The 17,124-nt window shown below is 54.1% G+C and overlaps 1 protein-coding gene across 4 annotated transcripts in view; it reads left to right on the top strand.

Annotated features, from left to right (window-relative positions):
- Positions 1-4,109: 4,109 nt before the first annotated feature.
- The window catches only part of TNK2 (tyrosine kinase non receptor 2), a 43,965-nt gene continuing 30,950 nt past the window's right edge, over positions 4,110-17,124 (top strand). The window contains exon 1 of one of the 4 annotated variants that reach the window (XM_017863889.1): positions 4,110-4,713. Coding sequence is in view for 1 of the 4 variants with exons in the window: in XM_017863855.1 (XP_017719344.1) it covers positions 16,361-16,408 (48 nt within the window). In the remaining 3 variants the exon portion in view is untranslated. The other 3 variants (XM_017863975.1, XM_017863898.1, XM_017863855.1) reach the window with 3 other exon arrangements.

Here is a 17,124-nt window from a genome sequence, read left to right as displayed (position 1 = left end):
GGGCATGCTAAAGGTTATTTCTTAAAATCTCTTTAAAAGTTACATTTGGAGGGTGGGGTTCTGAGGTGCTGGTTATGTTCCGTTTCTTGATCTGCGTGCTGAGTGTATTGCCTGCAAGAATGCAAGCTTTCTGCACTTCTCTGGAGTCATGTTGTATGTCAACAAAAAGTTCAAAAATTACATTCTGATTTTTTTTTTTCTTTTTTTGAGAGACAGAGTCTTGCTCTGTCACCCAGTCTGGAGTGCAATGGCATGATCCCAGCTTACTGCAACCTCCGCCTTCCAGGTTCAAGTGATTCTCCTGTCTCAGCCTCCCAAGTAGCTGCGATTACAGGCATGCACCACCACACTCAGCTAATTTTGTATTTTTAGTAGAGATGGGGTTTCACCATGTTGGTCAGGCTGGCCTTGAACTTCTGACCTCAGGTGATCTGCCTGCCTCGGCCTCCCAAAGTGCTGGGATTACAGGTGTGAGCCACCACATCTGGCCAAACATTCTCATATTTTCTATTCTATTATTATCCTCTTTCATGAAAAAAAAAAAGTCATTCAAAATCCACCATATTCAGTTTACCTCCCACTAAAAGGTTGCAACAGCAGTTTTTAAAACTGCTTTATTTAAAAACAAGCTGTGCACAGTGGCTCACGCCTGTAATCCTAGCTCTTTGGGAGGCTGAGATGAGTGGATTGCTTGAGGCCAGGAGTTCAAAACCAGCCTGGCCAACATGATGAAACCCCATTTCTACTAAAAATACAAAAAATTAGCTGGGCGTGGTGGTGGGTGCCTGTAATCCCAACTACTAGGGAGGCTGAGGCAGAAGAATCGCTTGAACCCGGGAGGTGGAGGTTGCAGTGAGCCGAGATTACACCACTGCACTCCAGCCTGGGCAACAAGCATGAAACTCCGTCTCAAAAAATAAAAATAAAAACAAACAAACTAGAAGCCCAATCCCTCAGCAGCACCCACCCACTCTTGGCTTAGCAGCTGCCGGCAGGTGTGAGCCAGGCTGCCCGCTCCCCAGCAATGGCCTTCCTTGCCCTCTTGCTTACCCCACAGTGCAAAACTGCCCATGGTGGAGATTCTTAAGGGCACCACCCAAAGCCTCCCTCTGGCAGCCTGGCCCACCTCCGCTCCCAGCTAGACCTGACAAGCCCTTCTCCTTGCCGAGTCATTCTGCTGTGGGCAGCTCTCCTACAGTTCCAGATGTAGGAGGAGACTGGCTCAGGCACGTTAATTAGAGGCTTGGGGTTATCCCTGTGGCCACCTCCCAAATCTCCTGAGACTTACGTTTTTAGTCTGGGGCTCATTCCTCATGTCAGCTCCCTAGTGGCAGAGCAGTCTCCCTTGGTGTCTCTCTGGCCACCACGGTCAGCGTCACGGATACATCCCAGCATAGCCCCAGTGCTCAACCCTGTGGTGGGGACCGTCCAGGAGTTGGTGAGGAACAGGGTGGGAGGGAGGAAGGGAGCAGGAGACCTCACTCTTTCCTCTGAACCTAAAGCTCCAGATAACCCTACACTAGAGGTCATATGGGGCGTGACTCTGGCTTCTTGAGGGAAACTGGAGAGATGAGGGGCTGGGGAAATGGGGGGCTGGGCTGCCCTAGGAGCAGGACCAACCACGGTGGAGGCGCTTTGACCCCTAGCTTTGTTTGATTTGGAGCTTGATTTACTGGAGGGGAAGTTTGCTCTAAATCAGTTGTTTGCATCTATTGACCAATAAAATCTAGTTAGTCCTGATGCTTCCTGAAGCAGGGCTCCTGGATTTGGCATTGCTTTTTTGTGCCTCAGATTTTTTTTTTTTTTTGAGACAAGGTCTGGCTCTATTGCCCAGGCAGGAGTGCAGTGGTGTGATCTCTATTCACTGCAACCTCCACCTCCCAGGTTCAAGCGATCCTCCCGCCTCAGCCTCACGAGTAGCTGGGATTACAGGTGTGTGCCACCATGCTCTGCTAATTTTTGTATTTTTTTGTAGAGACAGGGTTTTGCCATGTTGCCCAGGCTGGTCTTGAACTCATGAGCTTAAATGATTTGCCCTCCTCAGCCTCCAAAGTGCTGGGATTACAGGCGTGAGCCACCACACTTGGCCTGTGACTTAGACTTTAGAGTCGGAAAACTGGATTTGAATCCTGGCTTCACTACTACCAGCTGTATGGTGCTGAACAAGTCACTTGGCCATGTAGAACCTCAGTTCTACCACGTGTAAAATGGGGACATTATGTTTCTCCTTGGGTTGTTGTGGGGTTGGATGAGAAGTGCAGAGTGCAGGCCTTGCACAGTTGGGCTCCGTGAGCCTTAGCAATGGCCATGACTGAGGCAGTGTGAGGGAGACTGCGAAAAAACCTCCTCAGGTTCCTTCTCCCAAATCTGTTGTCTTCCCCACTTTCTTTCCTGAAGCCAGGCAACAGGCGGGTGGTCCTAGCCCAGCCTCACAGCTCCCCGGGGCAGGGCTGCCATTACTTACAGTGTCAGATAATTCAGTAGAAAGCTGCTCTGCCCACCTCGCAAGCAAGGCACCGCCACCCAGATCCACCCAGATTGCGTCTCGTGTAGGTTTCCGGAAGCCACCTCTTTCTCATTGCCCTACTGCCCTCGGGCCATGGCCCTGGGGCCCATTGCTGGACAGTGTGAGTGCAGAAAGAGCCAGCCCTACACAGCTCCCAATGTCTGATCCTGCCATCTACAGCGAATTGTCTTGTTATTACACCCATCTTTTAGATGAGGGACAGTCACAAGGGCTGAGTGGCCCTGAGCCCTTGGGTTCCAAGCGCCCGCTGCCCAGGGCTGCCTCCGTTTGGGCTGGGACCCGGGCCTGCAGGCTGCCCCGCGCTGGGAATCAGAGCTCTGGGTTTTCCCCTTCTGCGGTGGGGGATGGGGTGGGGCAGGGAGGAGACCGCTCCAGTGCAGGAATGGTGAAGGTCCCCTTGCCTGGGGCTATTTCTGCCCAAGTCCTCATCAGGAGTTGTCAGGCCTGAGACAAATCCTCCCTCCTTCAGGAGTCCTCCGTTGGCCCCGGGGAAGGAGAGGTGATGGTCCGGTTTCTGGGCCTTTGGGTTGCTCCAGTGATATTAGGGCTAGAGAATCCCAGCCTCACTGGAGTGACCCGAGAAACCTTCCAGTCCAATCTCCTCACTTCAGAGCTGCAACACCTGCGCCGGGCGGAAGTGACTTTCACACTCGCACAGTGCGACGGTAGCTACTCGGAATGAGAGACTCGTTCCGGCGCTCCTCCATTGCGCCCCTCGACTCGGCGGGACTTCCTCACCCGAGTTCCCTCGGCACCGCAGGAAGGCGCAGGCCGGGCCTGGGGGTGCGGGGAAAGCGGGGTGGGGCCCGCAGGCTGGGGAGGAGCCGGGGAGGAGCGACGAGGCCGGGCCCTTTAAGGGGCGGGCCGAGCCGCCCAACCCCACCCCGGGGCGGCGCAGGCGCAGGCGGGCTCGGGGCGCTCGGCAGGAGGGGACGGCGGGCGGGCGGCGCTCACCTGGCGGGGGGCCGGCGCGGGCGGGCGCCCGGCGGCCGGACGTTTGACGCCCGGAGGCGAGGCGGGAGGCGGGCGCGGGACTCGGGGGCGGCCCCGGGCGGGAGGGGAGGCCGGGGCGGGCGGGCGGTGTGAGCGGGCGCCGAGGGCACACCATCTGGAGGGGCGGGAGCGCGCGGCCTCTGGGGGGGGGGGCAAGCGAGTGCGCTGGCCGAGCCGGTCGGAGGGCCCCCGGCGGCGAGCAGGAGGAGCGCGGCGGGCTGAGCCCCGCGCTGCCCGGAGCGCAGCGCAGCGCGTCGGGGTTCTCAGCTGGGGGTTCCGCAGCAGCCTCCGCGGCTGAACCGGCGTGGAGGAGCGGGGAGGGGTGGCCCGGCCGTGCAGGAGGAGGGGGGGTGGGGCCCGGGCTGCAGGAGCGCGGCGGCCGCGGCACGAGGCCAGCCGGGGGGTGGTGTGGGGGCCGCCGGACGGCGCGGACTGGGGGCGCGCCGCGGTGGACGGGCTCGGCGGGCTGGCCCCTGTGGCCGCAGGAGGAAGGGGCTGGGCCCCGCGGGCAGCACCAGGAGAAGGGCGGAGGCAGCCCCGCAGTGCAGGAGCGCGGCGAGGCCCGGGCCGGGGTGCAGGAGCGCGGAGAGGGGAGCCCGCGGAGGCTGCTGCAGCAGCCCGAGCCGGCGCCCGAGGCTGGGGAAGGCCCCCGCGAGCGCGGGGAAGGGCCGGAAAGTTCCGGCGAACTGGGGGAGCGGCAGTGGGAGAGCGTGGGGCGGGAGGCGGTGGTCCTGGGAGCGGCCCCGGAGCGCCGAAGCCGCCCGGAGCTGGTGGGGAGGGCCCGGCCGGTGGGGCCCCGGGGCCTGCGGGGAGGGGCGCCTGGGGGTGCAAGAGGCCAATTGGCTGCCCGGAGTGCAGGAGGGACAGGTGGTGCGGGCTGTCCAGGAAACCTACCTGAACGGAAAGGAGCCCCAGGAGGGAGAGGGACCCGGCGAGGGGCTCAGGACCCGGAGGCGCCGGCGGAGGAGGAGGTGGTGACTGGCAGGCCGCCGCCCGGGCCCCACGGTGCCTCCGGAGCTAAAGGGAACGCAGGATGTAGGGGCGTGGGGAGTCGGGCACAGAAGAGTGCGGGGAACGGGGGAGCTCTGCGAGCCACTGCCTGAGGGGAGGCCCGGCCCGCGGGAACCTCTTCTGCTCGCTCAGCCTGGGCATCGCTGAAGCTGTGTCTGCGGGGAGGCAGCGGAAGGCGGCAGGTAAGGAAGCCCAGTTCTTTTAGCTGGAGTTCGTGTGCTTGGAAGCGAGAAGCTGCAGGTCACTGGCAAGAGGGTAGTCTCCACACTGCCTTCGTTCTCTCGGCCTTTCATCCCTGGAGGGAGGAAGCAGTGCACTTTTCAGCTGCAAGGCAGGACCTCTCCCCACCAGTACTGTGTATGGTAGTTGGAGTGATGGGGCATCTTCTTAGAGTCTAGGCAGCTCGCGGGACGTCTGGGTGGCTGCCAGGTCTGTGCAGAGGGAAGAGAGGGGTAGCCCCAGGGAAGAGCTACAGGATGGTCACCCCTCCACCTGCCCCTCGATGGCAGTAGGGTGCCTCCATGGTATTTGCTCTGCATGGTACAGTCAGCACAGGTTGCCTGAAGTCCTCAAAACACGTTCCACAGAAGGGAAGAGGGCAGCATGGGATTAACAGAACCTTATCTTGTAACCCTGTTGGTCATGTGAGCTGAGATGTGAGTGTGACAGCTAGTGGCTTGGACGCGGCACGAGCCTGACCCGCTCCTGCCACGCTGTCCTGTCACAGCTGATTTACCCTGAGGGCCCAGAGCCAAGGATGATTAGTGGGCAGAAGGTGGGAGAGCAACTGGTGAGTCTCTGGGTGTGACTTCACTACCCCAGCGTGAGAGGGGCGGGAGAGGAGGGTGCATCTGCACCAGAGGACTCTGGGCTGCCTCTGTGGCCCCACCGTGGGGAGGTTTTGCAGATGGGCCGCTGTGGTATCGTGGGCTCTGCACCTGTCAGGGCAGGAGCTCCCAGCCCAGTCTAGAGGTAGGGCTTGTAGGGGCCAAGACCTCATGGCCTGAGTGCCAGACCTACTCATACTGCCTCGTGCTCCCAGGGGGGCTTGGAGGGCTGCTTGTGGGCCTTACTCTCCTGGAGCTGTTCACCTCTTACCTGGCACTGTCAGGTTCTTGCTTCCCCTGCCCCTGGGTGGGGATGGGTGCAGGGTTGCTGTCTGCCCAAGGCCTTAGCTAGGACCCTTCTCTGCCCCAGCCCGAGGTGTGGCTCTGAGTCAGATGGTCCCAGGCCCCTGTCCTGAACCAGACTGGCTGCTCTCCTATGGGGGCAGAGGGAGTGGTGCTGGAGGTAGCTGCTGGAGGAGCCGGTTAGCCTACTCCTCATACAAACTCAAACTCGCTTGTCAGCTTCATCCCATGCCTGTCGCGCTGCCGCCCGAACACTCACGCACCGGAAGTTCAGCTGCTGTGCCCAGGGTGCCTGACGCTTCTGGAATGGCCAGAGCGGCTCTCAGTGTCTGGCTTCAGTGGAGAGAACTGTCTGTTTTAAACACGTACACACAACACACATCTTCACCTACTTATTTCAGGTCGACGTTTTTGAACTTGTGGTAGATGAATGGGAGAAAGGCCTTGGCATCACACAGATTGCTTTTGATCTGGTTATATCGCTTACAAGCTGTGGAACTTCCTTGGGCAACATAGTGTCTTTAGGTTTCAGTTTCCTGGTGTGTGCGGTGGGCCAGGGCTTCCCCTGCAGTGTCCTGAGTGAAGAAACCTCAGGCCCTTTGGAGCCTGGTGCCCACCTCCCAGGAGCCCAGCGGACGTTGGGGAGGAAGGGTCAGACTCTTCCCTCTGGCCCCTGAGCCCGAGATTAGCCCCCACCTTGTGCTTCGTCTAGAAGATGCAGTGTTTCTTTTTGTTCGTTTTAAGTAACAGCTTTGTTGAGATATAATGACATGGTAAACTGAGCATATTTAAAACATACAATTTAATAAGTTGTGGCCTATGTATACACCTGTGAAACCACCCCCCACCGTCAAGATAGTGAACATCCCCCTTATTCCCCAGTCCCCAAAAGTTTGCTCGTGGAATCCCTCCATCCCCCCCTCCGCTGCCATCTCCCACCCCGGGTAACAGGCTGGTCTACTTTCTGTCACTGTATCTGAGTTTGCAGCATTTACTGTAAACGGAATCTCGTCTTTCATTCAACAGAAGTATTTTGGAGTTGGTTCACATGGTTGCACATATCAACAGTTCATTGTACACCTGTGCCAGAGTCTGTTTATCCATTGACCTGTTGATGGGTTTTCAGAGAAAGCTGCTCTGAACTCTTTTGTTAGTCTTTGTATGGATGTATGCTTTTATTTATCTTAGGTAAATCCCTAGGACTGGAATGGCTGGGTCGTGTGGCAGGTATACATTTAACCTTTAAGAAACTGCCAGACTGTTTTCCAAAGTGGTTGTACATTTTATATACTCACCCACTGTGTCTGAAAGTTCTGGTTTGTCCACGTCTTTGATATGTCCACACCGTCATATGGTCAGTGTCTAATTTCAGACATTCTAATGTCTGTGGTGGTGTCTCATGATTTTCATTTGTGTTTCCTCAGTGACTCATGTTGTTGAGCATCTTCTGATGTGCTCATTTGCCATATGTATGTCTTTGGTGATGTGTCTGTTCAGATTGTTTGCCCGTTTTCAATTGTGTGGGTTTTTTTCACGTTGAGTTCTGAAGAGTTCTTGATATATTCTGGATATAAGCCTTTTATCAGGTATGTGATTTGCAAATCTTTTCTTCCAGCTTGTGGCTTGTGTTTTGATTCTCTTAACAATGTCTTCTAAAAAAATTATCATGATCAGTGATGCAAAATGGTGTGTTTTGAAAGAGAAGTTTTAAATTTTGATTCATTTACTAATTTGTTACTTTGTGGATTGCATTTTTGGTGTCATGTCCAAGAAATCTTTGTCTGACCCAGAGTCACAACAGTTTTCCCCTGTGTTTTCTTGTAGACATTTTATAGTTTTGGGTGTTCCAGTGAGATCTAGGATTCATTTGGGGCTAATTTTTGTATGTGGTATAAGGTGTGAATTAATGTCCAGTTTTTTGCATGTAGAGATCTAACTGATCTAGTGGCACCATTTGTTAGGAAGATGTGTCTCTCCACTGAATTGCCTTTGAACCTTTGTCAAAAATCACTTGTTGGCCGGGCGCGGTGGCTCACGCCTGTAATCTCAGTGCTTCGGGAGGCCGAGGTGGGCGGATCACGAGGTCAGGAGTTCAAGGCCAATCTGGTGAACATAGTGGAACTCCATCTCGACTAAAAATACAAAAAATTAGCTGGGCGTGGTGGCGGGCACCTGTAATCCCAGCTCTTTGGGAGGCTGAGGCAGGAGAATTGCTTAAACCCGGGAGGCGGAAGTTACAGTGAGCTGAGATTGCTCCACTGCACTCCAGCCGGGGCAACAGTGCGAGACTCCGTCTCAGAAAGAAAAAGAAAAAAATCAATTGTTTATGTGTGTCTAATTCTGGATTCTGTTTTGTTCCATTGATCAATTGTCTGTCTTTATCCCAGTATCACACTATCTTGATTACTGTGGGTTTATAAACCATAGTAAGTCTTGAAATCAGGCTAAGATCTCAAACTTGGTTTTTATCTTTTCAGAATTGCTTTAGCTATTCTGGGTTCTTTGTACTTCCATATACATTTTAGAATTAGTTTGTCAATTTCTACAAAAAAGCCTGCTGGAATTTTGATTTGGATTATGATCAATTTGGGAAGAACTGATAGGTTAGCAGTATGGAGCCTTCTGACCGCTGAACAGTGTATATCTCTGTATTTATCTAGGTTTTCTTTACTGTCTCTCAGCAGTGCTTTGTAGTTTTTGGTATATCAGTCTTTTCCATCTTTTATTGAACATATCCTTAAATAGTACCTATTTTATGCTATTGTCAATGATACTGGTTTTCTTGGTAGTATTTTTTTTTTATTTTTAAAACTTTTAGTTTTGGTAAAATATACATAATAGACTACCATTTTAACCATCTGAAATGGTGGTAAATATATCATACTGTTGCACAGCCATCCCCAGCCTCCATCTCCAGGACTTTTTTCATCTTGTGAAACTGAAACTGTACCTATTAAATGGTAACTTCCCATTCCCTCCTCTTGCAGCCCCTGAGAACCACCGTTCTGCCTTCTGACTCTTAAGAATTTGGCTCCTCTAGGTGCCTCATAGAAGGAGAATTTTACAGTGTTTGTTCTTTTGTGACTGGCTTATTTCACTTCGGCGTAGCCTATTCAAGGTTCATTTATATGGCAGCATATGTCAGAATTTTCTTCTTTTTAAAGAGTAAATCATATTCTGTTGTATGAATATACCCCTTTTTGTTTATCTGTTCACTTGGGTTGCTTTCACCTTTTTTTTTTTCCTAAGACAGGGTCTCACTCTGTCTCCCAGGCCCGAGAGCAGTAGTGTGATCATGGCTAACTGCAGCCTTAACTTCCTGGGCTCGGTGATCCTCCCACCTCAGCCTCCTGGGTAGCTGGGACTATGGTGTGTACCACCATGCCTGGCTAATTTTTTTTTTTTTTTTTTTTTTTGGAATTTTCTGTAGAGATGGGATTTTGCCATGTTGCCCAGGCTGGTCTCCAACTCCTGGCCCAAGCGGCTTTCACCTTTTGGCTCTTGTCAGTAATGCTGTTATAAGATGGTACCGTTGTTTAAACCTCACTTTCCAGTTGTTTGTTGCTAGTACCATTGATTTTTGTACTTTGAGCTTGAATCCTGCTGTCTTGCTAAATTGACTTAGTAGTTCTAGTAAGCTTTTTTGTAACTTCCGTTGGAATTTCTACATAGAGCAGCATGTCATCTGCTAATAAACAGTTTCTGATCTTTATGCCTGTTATTTCTTTCTCTTGCCTGATTGCACTGGCTGGATCCTCTGGTATAATGTTGTTGTTGTTTTGAGATGAGTTTTGTGCTTGTGGCCCAGGCTGGAGTGCAGTGGCACGATCTTAGCTCATTGCAACCTCCGCCTCCTGGGTTCAAGCGATTCTCCTGCCTCAGAGTCCTGAGTAGCTGGGATTACAGGCGCCCGCCATCACACCCGGCTAATTTTTGTATCTTTGGTAGAGATGGGGGTTTCACCATGTTGGCCAGGCTGGTCTCGAACTCCTGACCTCAGGTGACCTGCCCGCCTCTGCCTCCCAAAGTGCTGGGATTATGGGGGTGGGCCACCAAGCCCAGCCTCATCTAAAATAATGTTGAATAGAATAGATACCTTGTTTCTGGTCTTCCAGGGAATGCATTTAGTCTCTCACCATTAAGAGTAGTGCTAGCTGGCCGGGTGCAGCGGCTCACGCCTGTAATCCCAATACTTTCGGGGGCTGAGGTGTGCAGATCACGAGGTCAAGAGATTGAGACCATCCTGGCTAACACGGTGAAACCCTGTCTCCACTAAAAGTACAAAAAATTAGCCGGGCGTGGTGGTGGGTACCTGTAGTCCCAGCTACTCGGGAGGCTGAGGCAGGAGAATTGCTTGAACCTGGGAGGCGGAGGTTGCAGTGAGCCAAGATTGTGCCACTGCATTCCGACTCTGTCTCAAAAAAAAAAATAAAAAGTGGTATTAGCTGGCCAGGCGTGGTGGCTCACGCCTATAATCCCAGCACTTGGGGAGGCCGAGGTGGGCAGATCACCTGAGGTCACGAGTTCAAGAGGAGCCTGGGCAACATGGTGAAACCCTGTCTCTACGCAAAATGCAAAAATTAGCTGGGTGTGGTGGTGTGTGCCTGTAATCCCAGCTACTTGGGAGGCCAAGGCACAAGAATTGCTTGAACCCAGGAGGTGGAGGTTGCAGTGAGCCGAGATCGCACCATCGCACTCCTCTGTGGGTGACAGAGCGAAACTGTCTCACAAAACTAAACAAAACAAAAGTGGTATGAGCTACAGATTGTACGTATCTGATCTTTGCCGGGTTGCAGAAGCTCCCTTTAATTCCTACTTTGCCGAGAGGTGCTTTTTTTTTTTTGAGATAGAATCTGGCTGTCGCCCAGGCTGGAGTGCAATGGCGCAATCTCTGCTTGCTGCAACTTCTGCCTCCCGGGTTCAAGCAATTCTACCTTAGCCTCCCAAGTAGCTGGGATTACAGCTGGGCTGCCACCACGCCCAGCTAACTTTTGTATTTTTAGTAGAGACGGGGTTTCACCGTGTTGGCCAGGCTAGTCATGAACTCCTGACCTCAAGTGATTCGCCCGTCTCGGCCTCCCACAGTGCTGGGATTACAGGCGTGAGCCATCGTGCCTGGTCCTTACTAACTCCTTACTAACTCTTCAATAGCTTTTCAGTAATCCCCTGTATTTTAGCATTGCCCTTCTGACACTCACCTCTTCTTCCAGAGGTTTCTGGGGCTGCCTGTTCCTGGGCTTTTGAGGATTCAGTGGGATCGGTTAAGGTCTCTCACACTGGGATTTGTGACTTTCTTGGTCAGCTCTCAACTGCCACTAGCCCGTCTGCTTTCTAGCTTCCGAGGTTTTGTGGTGGTTTTTTCCTCTACCATTCTCCCCGCTCCCTAGGGGCCTGTGACTTTCAAAACATTCTTTTTTAATTGTAGGTCTGGTGAGGTTTCAGGCAGGACTGACACTGTGTGGAATCTACGGTTTTTTTCCTGGAACCCCTGTCCCTTTAGCCTTCCTCACAGAATCCGTGCATTCACTCAGCGTTAGCGAATGACGTGGTACCTACTCAGCGAGTCTGATGTGGGTTTTAAGACTTCTGCCGTGACCCCCGTGGGCCACATCCTTGGACCAAGCAGTGCAGCCCTGAACGGGCTGAATTCTAGCTTGACCTTTCCCTCTCTGGGTGCCCCTGGCCGCCTCTGCAGAGCTTGTTTCGGCCTTTGTAAAATGGGGATAATCTGGGGTCGTGAGGTGGGTTTTCGGTCAGCCAGTGAAGATACTGTATTAGTGGAGCTGGTGCAGAGTGTCTTCCTCAGGACCCAGGCTCTGACTTCTGCTCCCTCATATTCCCCCAGACACTGGCATCAGGCGGGCATGTGGGGTGCGTGGCGGGCGTCTAAGGAAGGCGAGAGGGGAGAGAGGTTTTTCCTGGTCCCTCTCCTCAGTGGCTGTACTCCTGGAGCCCCAGCTGGATGTAACAACATTGGACTCTTGTTTCTCTCTGTCCCCGGTATACTGTGTCTGCCAGTGAGGCAGGGCCTCTTCTCTGGTCCCCTGACCTTGGCAGGGCTCTCCCCGCACCCCATGGCCAGAAGAGAGTCACCATTCCCCTAACATTTGCCTTCCCCCAGATCCTGAGCCTCCGTTCCCGATGACAGCTTCCTAGTGCCTTGGACCAGGCAAGCCCCTTCCCCTTTGAGGGTCCCAGGCTCTTCAAGGGTCAGATGGTGAGCAGGATCCAGTGGGATTTAAGGTGTAGGATGTGAAGCCCCAGACATTTCTCTCGCTCGCAGGCTCTCCTGGGCCCTCTGGCCTGCCCTAGATGACATGTTCTGCTCCTGGGTCTTGGTGTAGACGTGGTCCTGAGGGGGTGGGCAGTGCATCTTGTAGCCTGAATGTTCAGTTCCCAGCTCTGGCATCTACTCTCCACTCCTTCTTTCCACACTTCACCTCCAGGGCCAACAATAGGCCCCTTCAGCTCTAGGCTCTTGCTTAGGGCTTGGGGGTGGGGTGAGGCCTGAGCTGGCAGCAGGCAGGATGACTAGCCGGGCAGCCTCTGCCCAGCCCTGGAAGAGATCTCTCTGGGAGTGGCTACTGCTGGGAGCTAGACTGCATCCTTCCCTCTGGGCCCTTGTGCCATGACAGTGCATGTGCAGGACAAACAACGAGAGGCAGCTCTCTGCAGCACTCAGTGTCCCAGCCTTGGCACCTGGGCACGCGTGGCGTGCATGGGAATGAGACCCGGACAGCTGCAGCAGTGTGTCCTCTGCTGCACACTGCTGCTGCTGTCTGTGTTGGGGAGTGACGGTCCAGGAGCACATTAGGGCCTTCAGTGTACTGTCTCTCTGTGTGTCGGCGTTGACACTCCGGTCTGTAGCCGGCAGGGCATGAAACAGTTTCACTTTCAAGACTTGGGACAGATGGGTGATCTTGTCTCCACATGTCAGTCCCACCAAGTCCGGCAGCCTCAGGTTCAGTGTGGACTGGGTCACATTGTTGAGTCAGATCCTCTCCCCTCCTCTCTCAAGTGACACTCCCTTTTGCACTGGAGTTGGAGGGGACGAGGCATAGCAGGGCCCTGTCTGGTGTGTCTGCCTCTGCTTCGGTGCTCTGCCCTCCCACCCTGTCACTTGCCTGTTCCTCTCCTCTCTCTCGGTGAGCTGGGATCCTGACAGACCCAGGCCGCCTTCCCATCACCCTGTGTGGCAGCCTGCTCCCCAGCACCCGCTCCGCAGTCCAGTGAGAAGGCACCTTCCTTAAGACCAGTGTCAGGCCCTCCCTCTGCCTGAGGGACTGCCTGAGTTGTCTCTGGTTCTGAGATGGCTTTGGGAGACTGAATCGCTGGGTGCGTCTGGGGTCGGAGTGGTTGTGATGGCATTGACAGCCCCTCTTCCCAGGAGGGTGCTGGCTTCTCTGGATTAGAAATCATGGGGGGAGGCAAAGCCAGGGCTGGGAGAGGGCAACCAGGCTTGTTACTGGCACCCACTGGAAAGCAGCCTGGCAGCAGCTCACGGGGAAGAAGCAGGCCCCCTTTCTCCAGTGTTCTCACACCAGCAGACACACCCAGGGCTCCTGCCAGGTTCTCCCTTCAGGGCGACAGATGTGGAAAGATGGTTCCCTTACGATGTACAAACCACAGCAGAGATATACAAAGGGCTCCTGCAGCACAGTTATGTGCTGATACAAACAGTTATAGGAATAGTGACCCTTTAAGGATAGGAACATGATGGATAATTTAAACTTTTTAAAATTCTTGGCCAGGCATGGTGGCTCACGCGTATAATCTCAGCACTGTGGGAGGCCGAGGTGGGTGGATCATGAGGTCAGGAGATCGAGACCATCCTGGCCAACATGATGAAACCCTGTCTCTACTAAAACCACAAAAATTAGCTGGGCATGGTAGTGTGCGCCTGTAATCCCAGCTACTCAGGAGGCTGAGGCAGGAGAATCGCTTGAACCCAGGAGGTGGATGTTGCAGTGAGCTGAGATCGTGCCCCTGTGCTCAGCCTGGGCAACAGAGCAAGAGTCTTTCTCAAAAAAAAAAAAAAAAAAAAAAATTCCTTGTGGCTATTTTTCACATATATTATTGTGTAGTTTTACTGCTCATGTTTCAAGCATCTCCAACAAAACAGCAGAGATACCCATTTGGGGCTAGAAGATGGAAATTTACAGAGGAGATGGCATTGACTTGGGTCTTGAGGAGTTTGTGGGAGTTTATCATGTAGACAAAGAATAGAAGTGTCACGGACAAAAAATAGCTCAGACATTAAAATTGTTTTTATTATTTATTTATTTATTGAGACGGAGTCTCTCTGTCGCCCAGGCTAGAATGCAGTGGCACGATCTTGGCTCACTGCAGCCTCCGCCTCCTGGGTTCAAGCGATTCTCCTGCCTCAGCCTCCTGAGTAGCTGGGAGTACAGGTGCATACCACCATGCTCAGCTAATTTTTATATTTTTTGGTAGAGACAGGGTTTCACCATGTTGGTCAGGCTGGTCTCGAACTCCTGACCTCAGGTGATCCGCCGGCCTCGGCCTCCCAAAGTGCTGGGATTACCGGCATGAGCCACCGGGCCCAGCCGCAGACATTGAAATCAAAGGGCATCCGGACATGGTTCCTGGTGCCTGTCATCCCAGCTACTCAGGAGACTGAGGTGGGAGGGTCACTTGAGCCAAGGAGTTCAAAGTTAAAATGAGCCATGGTCACACCACTGCACTCCAGCCTGGGCAACAGAGCAAGACCCAGTCTCTTAAAAACAAACAACAGGAAGAACCCCAGAGTATGTCTAGGGAAGGGCAAACACTTGGCTTGGCTGGGACAGAGAGACATTTGAAGGGAATGCTAAGAGAGAGAGGTGGGGAAATCGGCAAGGAGTGGAGCCCAGAGGGCCTGTGTGCCAGCCGGGGATTGGGCTCTTGAGGACTTAGTGAAGGGCCTGTGTGCCAGCCGGGGAAGGGTGGCAGGTCTGTGCTCAGACCGCAGTGACAGTAGGCAGCCAGGTGCTGTGCTGGGGGTGCTACTCATTATCTCCTTGACTCTTCATGACAGTTCTATGAAGGAGATTCCATTTATCCCCACTTCACAGATGCGGAAACTGGAAACTGAGGCTTAGAGGTTATTTGCTCAAAAGTTGCTCAACTAGAACATGATGGAGTCAGGGTTTCATCCCCCATCTGCCCGACTCCTGATCTCATTGTTACTGTTGGGAGGAATTCTGAGGCAACCTGACTGGTGTGCCTGGTGGAGAAGGTAGAGGAAGAAGGAGGAGTCTTGGTTGGGGGTCTGTGGTGGGGTGTGGTTTCTACCTTGGGTGGCTGGTGTTGGCTTGTGATGTTTTCAGCAGGATACAGGAGCGTAGCAGCAGAGTTGAAGGGGTGATGCGGAGCCCAGTTTGGATATGCAGTGTGTGGTACCTGTGCAGCCTCCTGGCGGAGCTGCCCTGTAAGTGTCTGGAAATGTGGGTCTGGAGCCACAGGAATTCAGGAATGGAGACAGCACGTGGTGGTAACAGGAGCCCCTGGAGGCGGAGGTGACCCCAGGAAGCAGAGCATCAGTGGAGAATATAAGGAAACATGAGTTCAAAAGTCTTAGGAAATACCAACAGTTAAGAAGCAGGCGGTGGGGCAGGAAGGCGCAGTGGCTCATGCCTGTAATCCCAGCACTTCGAGAGACCAAGGCTAGCAGAATGGCTTGAGCCCAGGAGTTTGAGACCAACCTGGGCAACATGATGAAACCTCATCTCTACAAAAAATACAGAAATCAGCTGGGTGTCATAGTGCACGCCTGTAATCCCAGCTACTCAGGAGATGGAGGGCAGGAGGATTGCTTGAGCCTGGGAGGCAGAGGTTGCAGTGAACCAAGATCACACCACTGCACTCCAGTCTGGGGGCAGAGTGAGACCCCATCTCAAACAAACAAACAAACAAGCAAAAAACACGTGGGGGAGAAGAGGCTTCAGGGCCGGACCATGGGCCTAGCACTGCCAGCAGACACAGCCTTGCCTGCCCTCAGGACCTCAGCTGCCAGGCTCACCTGGGAGGGAGTGGGCCTCTGTGTTCTGGAGATGGAGAGAGTATGGACGGTCATGGTGTATGTCTGAATCACTCCGTTTTCTTGCTTGGGCCCTGGCCAGCCTCCTCCCCAGACCAGTGTGATGTCAGGCCCAGCTGACCTGAAGGTGCAGGGTTGCCTGGTGCAGCTCCCTCTGGGATGAGGTTCCCAGGGCACCCAGCCTGGCCTTGGGCCAGAAGCTTGGGCTCTGCGCACAGAGGGGTGAGTTAAGGCTGACTAAACTTGGTGGGGCTGACGTGGAAGCAAGATAATCCTCTGGCCGGGGGAGGAGCTGTAAGCACCCCTCTCCTCTTCAGTATGTTCTTTTTTCCTTCGGGGCCTGGAGAAGAGGGAGGTGGAGGTGGGAGAGGGCCAGCTGGGAGGTAGGGTTGGCGTATATTCCTGAGAATACGGTAGATTGTTTTGGAAAAATCCTCTTGGCCGGAAATTGCCTGTCCTGTCTGCGCCTTGGTGTGGATTTGTCACTCGCATGCGGTTGGAGAGCTTGGAGAGGGGAATGGACAGCGGAGCTGGCTGGTTTCCAGCCTCTTGTTTCCTTTAGCTCTGCAGAGTGGAGATATAAACGGGCAAGTGACGAGCAGAGGGGGTGTACACGGGGGGTGGATTCTCGGCCTCCTAGAGGTAGTTTGGATCCTGTGGATGTCTTACAATAGGATGGTACTAGGACGCAAGAGATTTCAGGGAAAGGTGAGGCAGGGAGAAAGCGGGAAAGGGCAGTGGTTTGGATCAGATCCTTTATCCAGCCAGGGCAAGAAGGGAGGGGCCTGGTCTTTTCTGCCTTGCCTTCTACAACCTCCCGGCTTTGGGGTCTTGCAGCTACTCCCAAGACTAGTGTGTGCCTTTAGCTGCAGTAAGATGCTGAGGAGCTTCTGTACAGCATAGATCTAACCAGGCGTCCGGGGGCCTCGCCGGCAAAGTCAGCCACCTACCCTGGTGTGCTCGGGGTGGGGAAGGGACTGTGTGAGGAGACGGGCCCTGGGGGAGCCTCACCTAGTGCCCTCCCAGGGTCTGGCCCAGCCTTGAGGCTGCGTGGGGAGGAGAGGTCGCAGCAGCTGTCTCTCCTCTGCCCCAACCCAGGGAGGCGCCCTGAGCTCAGCCCTAGATACCCAGTACTAAAGAGTCGGTGGCTGCTTCAGATGCCACCAGAATGAGAAGTGATGCCTTGGGGCCCCAGGGGAGAGGAAGAGCTTCTGCCCTGGGACTTCCTGTGCCGGCGATGGCCTCGCGCCAGTGCTGGGCGCGGCACCCCCGCGTGGGCCCGTGTTGGGGCGGCTTTTCAGCAGGAGTCCGGGCCCTCGTGTCACCGCTCTGAAGTCCGGGCGGGCAGCGCGGTCCGGCCGGCCCAGGCCCCGCGCACAGCGTTGCGGGAGTGGCGCGCGGGGGCTCGGCGCGCGGGGGCGGGG

The sequence above is a fragment of the Rhinopithecus bieti genome, unplaced genomic scaffold (assembly GCF_001698545.2).
Source record: "Rhinopithecus bieti isolate Rb0 unplaced genomic scaffold, ASM169854v2 scaffold_3471, whole genome shotgun sequence".
NCBI lineage: Eukaryota > Metazoa > Chordata > Mammalia > Primates > Cercopithecidae > Rhinopithecus > Rhinopithecus bieti.
The sequence above is the reverse complement of the archived record's forward strand: the minus strand, read 5'-3'. Positions and strand labels throughout refer to the sequence as shown.